Genomic DNA, 17,748 nt, shown 5'->3' with positions numbered 1-17,748 from the left:
TTTTACCATTTCTACTCAAAACTGTATGGGGCGGCTGCATATTCCTAGATCCCCAGGGTCCCTTGCAACTCTATGATTAGTCCAAGATTGTAGTTACATAAGCTAATTACACATGGTACGCGACATCAATTTGTTTTCTCTGAACACCTGTGACACACATTCCAATCTCCACTCAAATACAAGCCTCCATTTGCAACAGAAAAAGCTGAATATGTATGTTGAGCTGCATAACTGATTCCTAGAATATCAAAATCCATCACAAAATCTAAAGTAATAAAATTTAATTTTAAAGAATATTTTTGTTCCATTTTTCATCTCCACATTCATCTCTCATGTTTCCTAATATGATGACCTGTGGTTTTGAGCAATAAATCTGAACAAACAGTACCCATAACTAAAATTATTACCCAGAAGAAAAATGAGAGTAAGAAATTTGGACATACGGTGCTACTCACTGAATGGTCCAGTTTGAATCTCTTTTCCTCAAATCTTTGCTTTTGTTTAAGGATAAGTTCATTCACTAAACAAAAGGAAAAGAAATAAACAGTGAATTTTTATGAGTTTTACTCATTTAATGTGACTAAATTAAAATAATTTCACAACTTTTTCTAAAGTTTGTCTATTTTGTTTACACAGTAACATTGCAGAACACATGGTTTAAGTATGTGTAAAAAAATTGCTGAAAAACCACACATTATGGAATAAAATATTGAACAGCTGAAAACGAAGTAATGTTGGACAGCTAGGCCATAAACACAGTTAAAGGCAACCACATAAAATCAGTTTTTAAGAAACTGCACTGGCTGCCAATGCATTTCCGGTCCAAATTAAAGGTATTGGTTAAGAATTACAAAGCCCTGGACAACTGGGCTGAAGTAGTGTCTCTCCCTGTATTGTGCTTGAGCACTGAGATCTTCTAGGGAGGCCCTTCTCAACTATCCCACCTTTGGGATTTACACACCCTCCTGTGGAATATCTTCCCATCTGAGATCCACCTGATGCCAACTTTGTTTGCGTTTCAGCATTGAGACCTACTGTATAATCCTGCATATAAGACTACTTTTTAACCCAGGAAAATCTACAGTACTCAAAAGTCGGGGGTCATCTTATACGCCGGTTCGTATTTCTTATACGGCGAGTATAAGAAACTCTATATTTTAACTGGAAAAGTTGGGGGTCGTCTTATATGCCCAGTCGTTTTATATGCTGGAATATTCTCTTATTTTCTCAGGCTTTGGGGGATCGTTGATCTTACAGATTAATACTATAGCAATGTGTTTTAAAATTATTTACTGTTTTTATCTGCTGCTTATTTTTAATTAGAACTACTTTTAGATATATGTGTACTCTACCCTGAAATCATTTGATGTAGGCTTTAAATATTTAAATAAATAGGCTTTAAATATTTAAATAAATGAGATCTGGATAATTAAAACAAACACTTTAACCTATGGTTACAGGTAGGTAGCCGTGTTGGTCTGAGTCGAAGTAAAATAAAAAAATTCCTTCAGTAGCACCTTAAAGACCAACTAAGTTTTTATTTTGGTATGAGCTTTCGTGTGCATGCACACTTTTTCAGATACTGAAGAAGTGTGCATGCACACGAAAGCTCATACCAAAATAAAAACTTAGTGGGTCTTTAAGGTGCTACTGAAGGATTTTTTTTATTTTACTTTAACCTATGTTCTCTCCAGAATTTCACTCCACATGTAGTTTGTTTACATATACAAATTAATAAGAATCACCAACACCCCTTAATTTGTTCATAGCAAAGGACCTTCCTGTTGAGCACAAATAATGTTATGCAGTAAATGAGTCTTCCCTACAGCATAGGGTCAAGAACATTCACATTTAGATATTCCCAGTTGGTTACCACACTTTCTCAAACAGGTCAGTACCTTAGATTTCCTAGAGCAAAATATCTAGAAATGTAGTGAGAGAAAAACACAATAATCCAGACCTCTTGGGAGGATATATATTTTTGTCAGAATGAGCAAAGTAGAAGAACACAGTATTTAAGTACCAAGCATTGGCAAGCGGGGGTGGGGTGGGGAGGAAAGCACATTATTGGAGTACAGGCACACACACCCTACTTATGTGCAGAAGTGAAAAAGCATAAAGTGGGGAGCACTCCATTTAAATAGGGAGGGGGGGAAGAGAGAGACTTACCCTGGAAATCACTTGGGGCTACTACCCAGCTTGTCCTGAGCCTACCTGTCTGTGAGGAGCCAGTGTGTGTGGCCACAGGGGGTGAGAACCAAGAAGGGCGCCAGCAGAACTGCTGCCAGGGTGGGAGCCTCCTGCCCAGTGCTGGCTGATCAAAGGTGACCTCCCCTCATTCAGGCAGCAGCCCCAAGCAAGGGAAGGCCAGCCTATCTATCTATCTATCTATCTATCTATCTATCTATCTATCTATCTATCTATCTATTTTAAACAAGATAACACACAAGTGGGATGTGCATAAGTGGGGGAGGTATGCCTTTAAACAAATGTAGGCATTTCACTGCACAATGTAGCTCACTTACATAAGGCTAATTCCCTCACTGATCTAGACATAATACAATGGGGTATACAGTGCACTGTTACATTTCCAGGGGAATACATTTTGGGACAGAAGTGGGGAGGAAGTTAGAAACATCTTCAAGGAAACCCCAACCCCCCTATCTTTTTCCATGCCAGTTCACTGCCGTAGCATCATTTGTTTCCAATTGCTGTGGGTTAAACCACAGAGCCTAGGGCTTGCCGATCAGAAGGTTCAAATCCCCACGACGGGGTGAGCTCCCATTGCTCGGTCCCTGCTCCTGCCACCCTAGCAGTTCGAAAGCACATCAAAGTGCAAGTAGATAAATAGGTACCGCTACAGCAGGAAGGTAAACGGTGTTTCCGTGCGCTGCTCTGGTTCTCCAGAAGCGGCTTAGTCATGTTGGCCACATGACCCAGAAGCTGTACGCTGGCTCCCTCGGCCAATAATGCGAGATGAGCGCTGCAACCCCAGTCGGTTATGACTGGACCTAATGGTCAGGGGTCCCTTTACCTAACCCCTTAGTAGTAGTAGTAATAGTTTCACCTAACAATTTAGATCATCTGACATTACTGATACTGGAGAAAAGGTTACCTATATGAAACCTAAAGTGGCACCTGAGCACTATCTAGTGGGGACATTAAAGTACTGGAGCTCACACTTGAGCATCACTGTCAGGTACTAGGCAGCAGAGCTGTCAATGTGTGTTAACCTGGCAACTAAAGACACATTTTGGGGGGGTGGAAAGTCAGTAAAATAGGCAGGCATATTTTCCTTGAAGAGAAAGTGCTTGTGCAAGCCAACTATATCCTTGATTCTGCTTGGTGCTAGCTTGTGTGTTGTGCTATCTTGGCACAGCAAATATGCATCCAAGGTTCATACTCGACTACAGGGATCTTGTATTAAATTATTATGAAATATCCCTGCACAGAATGCTCTTACTCTGTATTAGATTAACATGATAGGAGTGCATGGTAACAACAGTTTGATCAATGTGGCACACACAAGGGCTCAGGGGCAGCACAAGTTACAATGGCCTAGTAAAGAAGTGATCTAAAGAAGGAACACGGCAGGTTGATAGAAGGACAATGAGGTATTCCATCATGACAGACGGTGTCGTGGAAGTAAGAAGCAGAACAGAAGAAATAACAGCAGTGGAGAAGTTCTGAAAGATCTTTAAATGCTTTCCAGTTTGCATCTCTGACTCACACACACATATCTAAAGTCCGTTGCTCCTCAGCAGCAAAAATTACGCATACTTGCTATATTCCAAATGTTTCCCTCATCTATGGCAAAATCCAGTATAAAACCTAGCTTACTAAGCAAACCTAGCTAGATGATACCTGGGGTGGGTTACAACAACTTAAAATTCAATGTCAAAAACATTTTTTAAAACATACTTTGCAAATATGGCATCCTTGACACAAGGGTAATTTATCTATTTTGCACAACACTATATCCAGGTTCTTTATTACAGCAACATTCCATTCTCTATCCATCATGCACATAAGAATTAAGCCAAATCCAGTAAACAAAGTGTGCTCTAAGCACTTTTTCAGTATGCTGCTTGACTAGAAAATGTATTAAAGCACAACCTACTTACAGACTGCATTCTATGAAACACTGGGTGGTATCAACTAAGTTTAACTCAGAGACCCAACTGAAATTAATGGATCTAACTTAGTCATGTCCATTAATTTCAGTGAGTCTACTCTGAGTAAAATCTGGCTGAATGCCACCCAAATTCTGTAAAGTTAGCAAAATGATGGTTAGAAAATAAGGAGCAAACAGATGATACAAGATCTGCTCATTAAAACCCAAGATGAAATATAATTATTCAATGCTGCAACACCAACAAATCTTAAAACTTACCTAAAAAGTTGGGGTAAAGATGGTCAATGTTATCTACAACATAATTACATTTGGGACATCTGTTGTTGTCTTCCAGGCTTTGGTGAATACATTTATAGCTGTTGAAGGGAAAACAAACCAGAACCATAAGAAAGAAAATACAACAAGCAAGAGCATATGTACAACTGGGTATGTTGTGCCACATTCTTTAATCCCTTGCTTTCTACTTTCATAGTATACCATAAATATTGCAGAAGTAGGCCTATGGCCTAGGTGGCTTCAAGTAGATAAAACATTTTGGATAGTACTGAAAGCCACCAAGAGATCAAGGAGAATCAATACCTACTTCACAAAATAGGTCATTACAGGGTAACTAAAACTGGACCTGAACCCTGATTAAAATGGATCTAGATTTTCTCATATTTTAAGACATACCCATAAAATAAGCCATAGCAGGATTTTTAAGCATTCAAGGAATATAAGCCATACCCCGAAAATAAGACATAGTGATAGGCACAGCAGCAATGCCGGCCGCGGCAGGAGGAGGAAAAAAATAAGACATCCCTTGAAAATAAGCCATAGTGTGTTTTTTTGAGGAAAAAATAAATATAAGACATGTCTTATAATATGAGAAACACGGTAGAATATCAGTTTTACCCAAGAGAGCCTGGAGTAGGTAAGCGACTACCCACTCAAGATGCTTGTCTGGAAAGGCATCACCTGCAACTGGCCTATACTTGTTAAATCTCCTAGTCCAAAATGGAGCAGAATATTCTTAATGATTCATCTCTCAGAAGGCCTAGGACCACTCCCACTCTCAGAAAGGCATTTAATTACCACCTTGGCCCAGTCAGCAGTTACCACCAATAGCCTGGGGCATGTCAAAATCACATCTGAGAACACCTCAGATCAGGTAAGAAGACTGCTAGTCAGCAAGGCAGGTGGTACCTCAACACTATCCGTAATGTAGCCGCCCAGAGTGGCAGGGGAAGCCCAGCCAGATGGGCGGGGTATAAATATTATTATTATTATTATTATTATTGTTGTTGTTATTATTATTATTATTATTATTATTATTATTATTATTATTATGTACCCCATTCATCCAACAGCAACCATGTGCAAGTATTTTGATCAAGTGCTCAGAGATCATGAAAGGAAGATGAGTAAAAGTAGTTTAAAAACATTCTTGCAAGCCTATATTAGGATGACAGGTATAATTAATGCAATCTCTTTAACCAGATTTTAGAAGAATTTTATTTTATAATGTAATCCTAATATATCTAATTTGCTTCAATCCCCAATTGGTTTATTGATTATGAATCTCAAATTTGTTGATTCAAAGTTTATTGATTTTGAAGGTCCATAAACATTTAGGAACTACCAAGTGATACCGTGTTTCTCATATTATAAGACATGTCTTATATTTATTTTTTCCTCAAAAAAACACACTATGGCTTATTTTCAAGGGATGTCTTATTTTTTTCCTCCCCCTCCTGCCGCGGCCGGCATTGCTGCTGCGCCTATCACTATGTCTTATTTTCGGGGTATGGCTTATATTCCTTGAATGCTTAAAAATCCTGCTATGGCTTATTTTATGGGTATGTCTTAAAATATGAGAAACAGGGTATCCATTTCATATTTTGGATAATGACTGTAAGCATTTGCATGGTGATTATCTTGGACACAGAATGGGAGCACTTCTGTGAGTTTCACCATTTTCCCCTGCATTATGCAACATCCCAACTGACTTATGCTTTAAAATGGCCTGTGCAGAGAAGATTATACATACAAGCCCTTCGTTTCAGGCTAATATTAAGAGCAGCCCAAGTCTCTCCCCATCATGGTTACATGGACTGAGAAGCTGCTACACATATCAGTGTTCTTATGGTAAAAAAAACCACTTCAGATATTATACAATAGATGACATTCCCCAATGCAGATTAACAAGTTTTGTGTAAGAAATTAACTAGGAAAATACTCTAAAAGCAGGTTCCAGTACAGTCTTCAGGATCTATCTTTTGGAAGTATCCATGAAGATGTTCATTCAGACAATGTTATCTTGTGCCACTTGCTCAAAAGCCACCCCAGCCACAGGGTGCATCCAATAATCCAACCCCAGCCCACAACACTTAAATTTATAAATAATTTCATCATGCTATGCAGTTTGGTCAACAAATCTTACCAAAAGCTGTGTCCACATTTTGTCATGTAAGCTTCTTCAATCATATCAAAGCAGATGGGGCTGGAACAAAGAGGGGAAAGGCATGTAAGTAATGCATCACATAAGTCAAACAGGCAACCTTTCCATTTACTGGAGAGGAGGGAGAGAAGAGGGAGAGAAGGAACAGCACCTAAGAAACATTAAACAAATACGAACAGACACTGGCCTGGTTAAGCATAGTCAATGATGGTTTAATGGGAACAAGCAGCACACTGGTAAAATCACAGACACTTTGCTGTTCCTACCTAGCTCCAAGCCACATGAAGGAGAAAACAAGTCAAAGTCTGGCTTTCTGTTGCATCAGAATCTGGGTTCGTGGTTTCTTACTATGGCTTCCTTCCTTCCAGACACATAAGCAGCAGCAGGGGAGGAGCAGGGGAGGATTAAAGCACCACAATTTTATTTATAAACGAACTATGGTTTAATGTGGTGTAAAAACCAGCCCATTGTTAAAATCTATATTAATTTATTTGGAAACCATTGAACTGTGCTGAAACCAACCAGCTGATTCAAATAATCTCATGCGCAGCAACTTTAAAAACCTTCCACCCAAAATGCCATAAAAGCAATACAGTCATATCTCATGTTACGTCCGCTTCAGGATGCGTCTTTTCAGGTTATGTCCGTGCCGAACCCGGAAGTCCCGGAATGGGTTACTTCCGGGTTCGGCGTGCGCGCATGTGCAGAAACACTAAATTGCACTTTGCGCATGCACATAAGCACCGAATTGTGTCATGCACGTGCGCAGACGCAGCGCTTCAGGATGCGGCCTCTGGAACAGATCCCGTTTGCATCCAGAGGTACCACTGTAAATGCAATAGTTCCACCTAAAGTGTTTTGCTTAAATATGTTGAGATGTAAAATATATCTGGAATAATATATCTGGAATGATATTTGAAATTACATAAATCAAAAGGCAGCTTTCATAGGGAATTGAACTTCAAAAAAATTAAGTGGCAGAGTTAGCAAAATATCTTCACTACTTTCCAGGCATTTTCTTCTTGCCTCCACAACAATCTTTTCATCCTCCAAAGTGGCACTCTAAGAAATGGAATATGACTGCCACTCTCTCTGTGATGGCTCCAGTAAGTCATATCACAGCTTTACCATCTTTGCCTGCCTCTTGCCTTCTAGTAGTCTGCGAGAGGTGCCAGCTGCTCCAATACCCGAATCTCTTCCACTGCTGCCACCTGCCTTAGGTAAAGGTAAAGGGACCCCTGACCATTAGGTCCAGTCGTGACCGACTCTGGGGTTGCGCGCTCATCTCGCATTATTGGCCGAGGGAGCCGGCGTATAGCTTCCAGGTCATGTGGCCAGCATGACAAAGCTGCTTCTGGCAAACCAGAGCAGCACATGGAAACGTCGTTTACCTTCCCGCTGTAGCGGTTCCTATTTATCTACTTGCATTTTGACGTGCCTTATTACAGGCCAAAGTTGGCTTAGCAACTTTAGATGAGGGATTTTGTCAAAAGCCTTATGAAATCCCAAGTATGAAATGCTTATCAAATTGCCTTATCTACATACATGAGTGTGATCCTTCTAGAATAATTCACGTCTTCTTTGACAGTGATGAGAAGGAGAGCCCACAACCAAGTCTCAAGCCTCACAAATTAGGAAAGGTCAAGGGTGCATCAATCTCTTCTGGTGTATCAATCCTCAAAATAGAAACATACCAGTAATGTTCACAGTATGTACAGTCATACCTCGGTTTACGATCGCTGCAGTTTGCGATCGATCGGGTTTGCGACTGCCGCGGACCCGGAAGTGCTTACATCCGGGTTCTGTGGCACGCGAATACGCAGAAGCGATCTGCACAGCTCATGCATGTGCAGAAGTGCTCTATCAGCGCTTCGTGCACATGCAGAAGAGGTACTCAGTTTGCGGTTTGCTCGGGGAGTGACTGGCTCCCCGGAACCAATTGAGGTCGTAAACGGAGGTACCACTGTATTTGTCCTAAGAACTCTAGAATGAAACTCAAGAGTCCAGATCATTTTTGATTAAAAGCCAGATTCAACAACAACAACAAATAGTATTTGAACTAAAACTGCATAGACTATTTTCCTCTAGAAAAGGAACAGCAAAAAACTGCCCCCCCCAAGATATACAAGTATTTCTAAAACAAAGGTAGCAGTCACTTCAGTTTGCATGCCGTTTTAAGAGAAAGTAAGCATGGTCATCTAAGTAACCTTTTGCTTCACCCTGCCCTGTATCATAAAGAAACTTGCTGAATTATTCCACACTGCATCTTCTGCCAGAACAGATAGAAGTCACCTACTGCCCTAGGCTACACTCCTGCCAGTGCCATATAAAATATAACCTTACAGTCAACATTACCTAGATCTATTTCACTGACTACACAATGTTTTCTGAATGTGTTAATAAGGCTTCAGTTTTAGCTATTTTAAGTAAATTTTTAGATAAAGAGATTCTGACAGATCTTCTCTTACTGGTTTTATTCTTATGCATGATAATGGAAGCCTATGATCTACTTCTCCAAGAGCTGGGGGGATAGATAATAGAAGCTGGCAGGATTGTAACTAGTATTTATTTTTTTTTATTTACAAAATAGTGTTTGTTACTAAGGAATTTATCTGTCTAACAAGAAATAGAGTCACCATAAACTGTTGTACATCCTAGAGTCTTTCCAAACAGTCTTTCAAAATCACCCTGTATCAATGGAGAAATTGTAGTGTGGCTCGATTTATTCACATAAGAATAATAAAAAGAATACAATATATTGTCTAATCCATCTTCTTTTTTTACCCTTCAAAGCCTTTTATCTACCTGTTAATTCCTCAGCTCGGGAAATTTCTCAAAAAATAGTGTACCATCTGAAATTAGTTAACCCTAGGCCATTTTTTTGACTGTTTAGCGATCAGTTGGTGACCCACCACTCACTTGAAAACCTTGTGAGGTAAGTCTGCACTTTGATTATCAAACAGACATGGCAACCCAAGCTGGGGAGCACAAAGAAGGTTTTGATTAAAATCTTGCTGGTTTCCGCAAATCCTTTTTGCCAAAATTAGCTATAGAGCAATCCCACAAGCTACTTGTGCATTACAGTCTTTCCAACTTTTCAATAGCAGACCTGTCTTTTTCAAATCTGGGGTATGCCTCAGTCACCTACATATGAAAGATGAGTTCAAAGGTACTGAACTTTCCCCTTACCTATGGTTTAGCACCCTATATAAGGTAAAGGTACCCCTGACCGTTAGGTCCAGTCATGGACGACTCTGGGGTTGCGGCGCTCATCTCGCTCTATAGGCCAAGGGAGCTAGCATTTGTCCGCAGACAGCGTCTGGGTCATGTAGCCAGCATGACTAAGCTGCTTCTGGCGAACCAGAGCAGCACACGGAAACGCCGTTTACCTTCCCGCCGGAGCGGTACCTGTTTATCTACTTGCACTTTGATGTGCTTTCGAACTGCTAGATGGGCAGGAGCAGGGACCGAGCAACGGGAGCTCACCCCATTGCAGGGATTCGAACCACCAACCTTCTGATCGGCAAGCCCTACTCCTAATATCAGTTTTTCCTCAGCTAGGCTCCAAGTGAAATGAGCCAAACTGAGGGAGAACTACCTAGCTTAATTAATTTAATTTACAAGGAACTATTTGGAACTATTTGGACAACGTTACTACCATGTTTCCCCTATTTTAAGACGTAGTCATAAAATAAGCCATGGCAGGATTTTTAAGCATTTGCGAAAAATAAGACATACCTCCATGCCGTGTGGAGCGAGACCGCTGTGCGCCCCAGCCAGCCACCGGGACTCAGTACGCCGGCTGCAGCAGCAGGAGGAGGCCTGCCAGCTCAGCGCCTGGAACCAGCTGCTGCTGCAGCGCCAAGCGCTCGGAGCGCCCAGCAGTGCCTCGAGCCAGCGGCCTGGCCCAGCCAAGGAGGCCGTAAGGTAATAAAAACTGTAATAAAAAAGGCATCCCCTGAATATAAGACACCATGGTTTTTTGAGGAAAAATAAATATAAGACGGTGTCTTAAAATAGGGGAAACACGGGTATGACTGAAACCATGAAATGAACAAGCCTTCTAAACATGGTACTGTACAGAACTCTCTAGTTAACAAAAGTTCCCCATTTTGTCAAAACTGAGAACTAAGCTTATCAAATTCAGAAGAAGCCGTGGTCTGAAACAAACTTCAAACTGTACTTTAATATCTTGGCTTGTTCCAAAGCATGTGGTTGCAATCACAGCCATAAAAGGTAAAGGTAAAGGGGCCCCTGACCATCAGGTCCAGTCATGGACGACTCTGGGGTTGCGGCGCTCATCTCGCTCTATAGGCCGAGGGAGCCAGCATTTGTCCGCAGACAGCTTCCGGGTCATGTGGCCAGCATGACAAAGCTGCTTCTGGTGAACCAGAGCAGCGCACGGAAACGCAGTTTACCTTCCCGCCGGAGCGGTCCCTATCTATCTACTTGCACTTTGATGTGCTTTCGAACTGCCATAACTATACAGCCATAACTACAAGCAAATACTGGAAACTGTACAGAACACAGCAGATTTTGCTTTTAAGAAAACATGTAAGAACTCTGCTAAAACATAAGGTACTAAATCCCCAGTTCAAATCTCTCCTCAGCCATGAACACAAAGGCAACATGCCCCTATCCCTGTGCATTAAGGAAAAATCAGCTCTGGTTGCATTTGGAACAAAGGCCTACCTGGTCCCATCCTCAAAGCTCAATCCAACACTGACCTACCGCACAGGGCATTTGGGCACTTTCTCCTGAGGGCTCAGCACTCCACACACGCTCACGTGTACAAGGCTTCCTTCCAGTAACCGGCACACTTTGAACTCTTGGAAGATGAGTGTGAGGCTCTTAACCTCAGGGTTGCAGGTTCGAGTCCCACCTTCGGCAGGTGGTTGGACTAGGTGGCCCTTGTGGTGCCTTCCAAATCTACAATTCCACCCATGATTTTATGCTCTAGTCTACATCAGTGTGCATGTGTGCAGCCTGCCGCCGCCGCTGCTGTTGTTGTCATCATTATTACTAGCATCCGAATCAAGTCGTTTTATTACGGTCAATGGCCAGTACCAAAACAAAACACCAATTGGAAACTTTGAAAGCTCAATACAAAACAGAATAATATAAAGACACCTAGACATGAAGGAGCCGTTCTGGGTGGGCATTTACCTGTCAGAAAGGAAACCCTTCTGGCCGTCGCGGCTTCTCGCCCTCCCTCCCCGCCAAACTCACCATACGAAGTCGTTGCTCTTGTCCTCGTAGGAGTTCAGGAGGCCGTTGCAGAGCGGGGTGAGCAGCGGCCTCTTCCTGCTGCCACTCGCGCCGCCCGCCGCCGCCGCGCCGCTCCCAGAGGCCCCGGCCCGGGCCGCCCCGGCCAGCCGCGATAGCCCCCCGCCGGAGGAGCCGGAGACCACGGCGGCCACCAGCACAGGTCGCCCGGGGGCCCCAAGCCCCGCCGGGGCGCAGGGGGAGGAGGAGCCCGGCGCCGGCGAGGAGGCCGCGGAGGCCGAGGTGGTGACGGAGGAGGCTGCGGAGGAAGAGGAAGGTCCCGGGGGGGCCGCCGCGGCGCCAGGCCCCGGCGCGGGAGTCGAGTGCTGCTGCTGTTGGGGCGGCGGAGGAGGAGGAGGAGGAGGCTGCCGGCTCCCTGACATCCCGAGGCCTGTTGGGTTCGATCGCTCGGGCTCGACGGGTCGCCCGCCCGGTTCAGTCAGCGCATCATTTCCCCTCAGCACGGGCGACTGTCTACGGCAATGAGGGGACAATAAAGTTTCAACAACGAAAATAAAAACTCGCTCGTCGACGACGCCGACGCCTTCCCTCCGCCCCTTCCACTCCGTGTGCTGAAACCTGATTGGTTCCCACGGGCCGCCTCCCCTTCCAACCCAGAGATGGAGAGGGAGAGGGACGCGGGAGAGGAATCTGATTGGCTCCTGGACACCTCCCCTCCCCTCCCGGTAAAAAAGAAGGCGGGCAAGAGGGGGGGAAACGACCTCATTGTTGAAACTTTATTAACAAGCGCCCGTCGGTTGACAAAAAATATACTGTACTACCAACGAGATGAACGTCGCCAGTCGGCTTGCGTTGGGTTTTCCCCCCTTCCTGGCAGAAAGCGCAAGCCAACACGCCTGCGCACAAGGAGCGAAAGGCTGGGTAGCCTAGCAACTGGAGCGGGCCTACCAAACCACCCGCCTCTGCTGGAGTTGGTTAAGCCCCCGACTGACCCCGAGGGTCTCGCTTCAGAAGAAAAGCGGGGCTGCTGCTGCTGCTGCATCCGTACGCTGACTCTCTGTGTGTGGATCATTCTGTTTATTTCTACCCCGCTTTCCCCCCTGATAGGACGGGACTTCCAGATTTTTAAGAGAGAGATAGAAAAGAATTGCTTAAAACACAGAGGGGAAACAATTAAATTTTGAGAGACTCAAAGCTATTTATATTAAATCTATGGGAGTCAGACAAATCATTACAATATAAAACAGCTGGGCACCTGTCCTTCCATTGGAAGCAGTCAGAAGCCCCTTGGAACAAAGAGGGTCTCCCACCTGCCTGTGGAAGGCCAAGGAGAGAGAGAGATCCGGTCTAGCTTCTCCAGAGAAGGGAGTTCCTGAGAAGGTGGCAGGACCAAGAGAAGGGACTCCCAGCATAGCACCATCCACGCTTGAGGAGATGGCAGCACCTCCAGTCCTCCGCTGCCGAAATACTCTCACCTTTTTTGACAGGGTTCCTGGTCAGGGATACAGCGATACAGGCTTTTCCCAGGAAAATCTTCCGCTTTCACATTCTTGCTTCCAACCTACGGTTAAATGCACCAAAACACTGCCATTGGAAAATGTTAAAACCCTATGTATCTATTGAATGCTGAGAAGAAATTTCCTGTGTTATGCATGCAATTGGGGCAGGTCAAAGATATATTTACCTAATCCGAATAACAGCCTACTCTTCAACTAATTAATTGTTGTTGTTGTTGTTGTTGTTTAGTCGTTTAGTCGTGTCCGACTCTTCGTGACCCCATGGACCATAGCATGCCAGGCACTCCTGTCTTCCACTGCCTCCCGCAGTTTGGTCAAACTCATGTTCGTAGCTTCGAGAACACTGTCCAACCATCTCGTCCTCTGTCGTCCCCTTCTCCTTTCCCAACATCAGGGTCTTTTCCAGGGAGTCTTCTCTTCTCATGAGGTGGCCAAAGTATTGGAGCCTCAGCTTCAGGATCTGTCCTTCCAGTGAGCACTCAGGGCTGCTTTCCTTCAGAATGGATAGGTTTGATCTTCTTGCAGTCCATGGGACTCTCAAGAGTCTCCTCCAGCACCATAATTCAAAAGCATCAATTCTTCCGCGATCAGCCTTCTTTATGGTCCAGCTCTGTTCAGTTTCTGTTAATTGGTTAATTGGTTCTCATGGGAAACTTACAGATTCTGGCTTCACACAATTAACTCAAGGCAGTGTCAATTTACTCTTGGCAGAAAGCCAAGGTCTGCCTGACCTGGAAACTACTCTCTCTGATTGGTTAACGACCAGCACTGAACTCTGTTATCTAGGAATGCTAGCACAGTTGGTTTTTGTTAGGTGTTAGGAGTAGAAGTGCTGTGTATATGGTTGGAGAGAGAGACAGAGAAAGGATTTGTTTTGCTTTGCTTTGTATGCAGAAACTCTGCTGGTTTTATTTTCTTTTAATAAATCCTGTAAATAGTTATTCTGCGTCTAGCCGACTAGTCATTTCCACCTCAACTAGCTTCTGCGCTGTGCAGGAAAACTCTGCTACGTTTGGGCTAAAGCCACTAGAGCTATGCCTGACACTTCAAAATTCTAAGAAGCTCTCACTTCCATACATCACTACTGGGAAAACCATAGCTTTAACTATACGGACCTTTGTAGGCAAGGTGATGTCTCTGCTTTTTAAGATGCTGTCTAGGTTTGTCATTGCTTTTCTCCCAAGAAGCAGGCGTCTTTTAATTTCATGACTGCTGTCACCATCTGCAGTGATCAAGGAGCCCAAGAAAGTAAAATCTCTCACTGCCTCCATTTCTTCCCCTTCTATTTGCCAGGAGGTGATGGGACCAGTGGCCATGATCTTGGTTTTTTTGATGTTGAGCTTCAGACCATATTTTGCGACGCTATACTTTGGACGCTATCTACTCCAAAGTTCCTTAACACAACTGTCGTCAAAATTAACAGTCATGCCCTTTTGCAGCTTCCATGCATCTTGGTAGACCAAGATAACCTCCCAGTGGCTTGTGCCTTTGAGCCAGCTCTGTCTGTATCCCACCACAGCTCTTAGTGACGCCAAAAATCCTAAGCCCTTTCCACATTACTTCATGGTAAGGCTAGGGCTACCATCTGCACCTTTTTAGCTAAACTATTCCTATTGAGTCTATAGGGTGTCTGGCAATTTCACTATCATATTGTTACAGGTTTGAAGGGCTTGGTTGCTTGGAATGAAATCTGTGGATCCTTTCCAAGCCAGTGGTTTTGTATTGTGAGACTTAGAATCATAGAGTTGGAAAAGACCACAAGGGCCATCCAGTCCAACCCCCTGCCAAGCAGGAAACACCATCAAAGCACTCCTGACAGATGGCTGTCAAGCCTCCGCTTAAAGACCTCCAAAGAAGGAGACTCCACCACACTCATTGGCAGCAAATTCCACTGCCGAACAGCTCTTACTGTCAGGAAGTTCTTCCTAATGTTTATTTTTTTTTGAAATAAATTTTTATTAATTTTCAATCAACATTAATACATCAAAAACATTATGTACATCAAGATCAACAGCGCGACTTCCCTCCTTCCAGCAGATGGTAAATTATTTCAATCTCATATCGTATTGTCTAGTATATATGTCTTATATATACCATTATAAGAGTTATGTTATTACCACTAACGTTTTCATACCTTTATAATTAACTTTAGCATATTCAACAAATTTACTCCATTGCAATTTGAACTTTCCTTCGTCCTGTTCCCGGATTCTATTGGTTAGTCTGGCCATTTCCATATATTCCAAAAGTTTCGACTGCCACTCACTAATTGATGGAATTTCATTAGTTTTCCATTTCTGGGCTATCAGAATTCTCGCCGCCACAGTGGCATATAAGAAAAAATTTTGATCAATTTTTGCAATTTCTTTATCCAATATTCCCAACAAAAAAGCCTCCGGCTTTTTGGGGAAAGTGTATCTCAAAAAAAATTTTAATTCGTTGTAAACCAAATCCAAAGTTCTTCCTAATGTTTAGGTGGAATCTTCTTTCTTGTAGTTTGAATCCATTGCTCCGTGTCTGCTTCTCTGGAGCAGCAGAAAACAACTTTTCTCCCTACTCTATATGACATCTTTTTATATATTTGAACATGGCTATCATATCACCCCTTAACCTTCTCTTCTCCAGGCTAAACATACCCAGCTCCCTAAGCCGTTCCTCTTAAGGCATCGTTTCCAGGCCTTTGACTATTTTGGTTGCCTCCTCTGGACCCATCCTGTATTGTGCCTTTCAATTTTTTTGCCCAAGTGTATCTGTAAGATGGGAGTCTGTAGCAGAAGGAACTGCTCTTTGTTAACTCAGTAGTCCAGCCTGTTAAGCATGCTTTTAATACTATATGTTTAAAGAGCTGGTTAAATACAGCTATATTGTCATAGAAACAGCTAGCTAGTGATGCTTCCCAAAGAAGGGGGAAGGCCTTACCCCCTCACCTGGCTGGATGGCAAGTCATCCTTGGAGTAGGAGAATAATAGGCCAGTGGCTAGCCTTTGGCCAATCTCACCTAGTCAGCTGTGAAGACACAGGTGCTTGACATGTTCTCTTCTGCAACCAGAACTGTGGCTTTGCATGGCCTTGGAAGGAGGCCTTCCTGGGGGAGCAGGATCTGTTGGAAGTGTTGATGCTGTGAGCTCTTCCATCTTGTGCTCTAGTTGTGTTGACAGGCCCATGTTATAGTTAAACAAGTTAGTTATAGTTATAACCATATTATAGTTAAATAAGCCTCCCTAATTTTGTTAAATAAAAAAGCAAATTGCTGTGTTCTGAACTTTTTTTCTGAAAATTTTTCAGGACACAGTAACTTTGGCCACCTCATGAGAAGAGAAGACTCCCTGGAAAAGACCCTGATGTTGGGAAAGATGGAGGGCACAAGGAGAAGGGGATGACAGAGGACGAGATGGCTGGACAGTGTTCTAAAAGCTACGAACATGAGTCTGACCAAACTGCGGGAGGCAGTGGAAGACAGGAGTGCCTGGCGTGCTATGGTCCATGGGGTCACGAAGAGTCGGACATGACTAAACAACTAAACAACAACAACAAACTTAGGAGAAGACCACCATCGTGAATATTAAGGGAGACAGGCACCTCTTTCACTACAAAGTGGTTTCCCCCTTGCCCTGCTCATTTCCATGGGGAAAACCTGCTCTTTAGCTATAGATTGGAACAAATGGCAATCCAGGGAAAACCCAAATTGCCTTTTTGCACCAACTGAGCGCTAAAAAGCTGGTTTCCCATGGGTGGAAGCTGTGGGACAAGGTGAAGTGAGGATAAGCTCAATGTATTAATATCTCCTGGAGTAATCTATGTGCCCTGATGGACTCAAGGACACTGATTTTCATCCAATCCCAGTAAATCTTGGAGAAGATGGCAAAGCTTTGGTCTCCCCACCCACCTTGGAGGGAATACAGAGCCGGTCCTTCCATTAGGCAGAGTAAGGCAACTGCCTCAAGCAGCTGATACTGCAGGGAAGTTGAGGTAATTTTAATCCGTTTTATTATTTTAAATTGCTTATATCTTAAAGTAGAGTTGTATTTTCCTCCCTTGATGTTACTGTTTTATGTTTTGTAAACTGCATTGAGAAGGGTTTTTTCTTTCTTTTTTGCAGTCAATGGGTGTATAAGTTTTAGAAAATAAATAAAAAACAAAGAAGGTTGGTGGCAGGATTACTACTGATTATCATTATTCTTTCTCTCCGCTAGAGGGCAGACTTGGCTCAAGAGAGAATAAGACTAAATAAATAAACAAATCAATGAGCAAGCAAACAAAATCTGGACATGAAAATGGAAGAGTTTTAAGGTTGCGGGAGAGGTAGGGTAACACAGCCATGAGAAAGCTAAAATTAAAGGGCCCGATTCAATTCAATCACTTAAAATGAAGGGGATCTTAAAGGGTTCCTATAATGTCCTCCCCCCCCTTTAATGGAATGTTCACAGCCT

The 17,748-nt window shown here is 43.2% G+C and overlaps 1 protein-coding gene and 1 long non-coding RNA gene across 5 annotated transcripts in view; one reads left to right on the top strand and one right to left on the bottom strand.

The window, feature by feature from the left end:
- COP1 (COP1 E3 ubiquitin ligase) overlaps nucleotides 1-12,341 on the bottom strand; it is a 106,903-nt gene extending 94,562 nt beyond the window's left edge. The window contains exons 1-4 of one of the 4 annotated variants that reach the window (XM_088674845.1): nucleotides 11,805-12,341; nucleotides 6,558-6,617; nucleotides 4,394-4,491; nucleotides 444-520 (exon numbers count right to left, since the gene is read on the bottom strand). In XM_088674845.1, coding sequence (XP_088530971.1) covers nucleotides 444-520; nucleotides 4,394-4,491; nucleotides 6,558-6,617; nucleotides 11,805-12,223 — 654 coding nt within the window. In that variant the 5' untranslated portion in view covers nucleotides 12,224-12,341. The remainder of the gene's footprint in view (nucleotides 1-443; nucleotides 521-4,393; nucleotides 4,492-6,557; nucleotides 6,618-11,804) is intronic. The other 3 variants (XM_088674846.1, XM_035121329.3, XM_035121331.3) reach the window with 3 other exon arrangements.
- A 276-nt stretch (nucleotides 12,342-12,617) lies between these two features.
- On the top strand, nucleotides 12,618-17,465 carry LOC148684961 (uncharacterized). Its single transcript, XR_015951224.1, has 2 exons — nucleotides 12,618-12,860; nucleotides 16,604-17,465. It is a non-coding gene; the product is annotated as an uncharacterized LOC148684961 (long non-coding RNA).
- The last annotated feature ends 283 nt before the right edge of the window (nucleotides 17,466-17,748 follow it).

This window comes from Zootoca vivipara, chromosome 7, assembly GCF_965207765.1.
Source record: "Zootoca vivipara chromosome 7, rZooViv2.hap1.1, whole genome shotgun sequence".
NCBI lineage: Eukaryota > Metazoa > Chordata > Lepidosauria > Squamata > Lacertidae > Zootoca > Zootoca vivipara.
The sequence above is the reverse complement of the archived record's forward strand: the minus strand, read 5'-3'. Positions and strand labels throughout refer to the sequence as shown.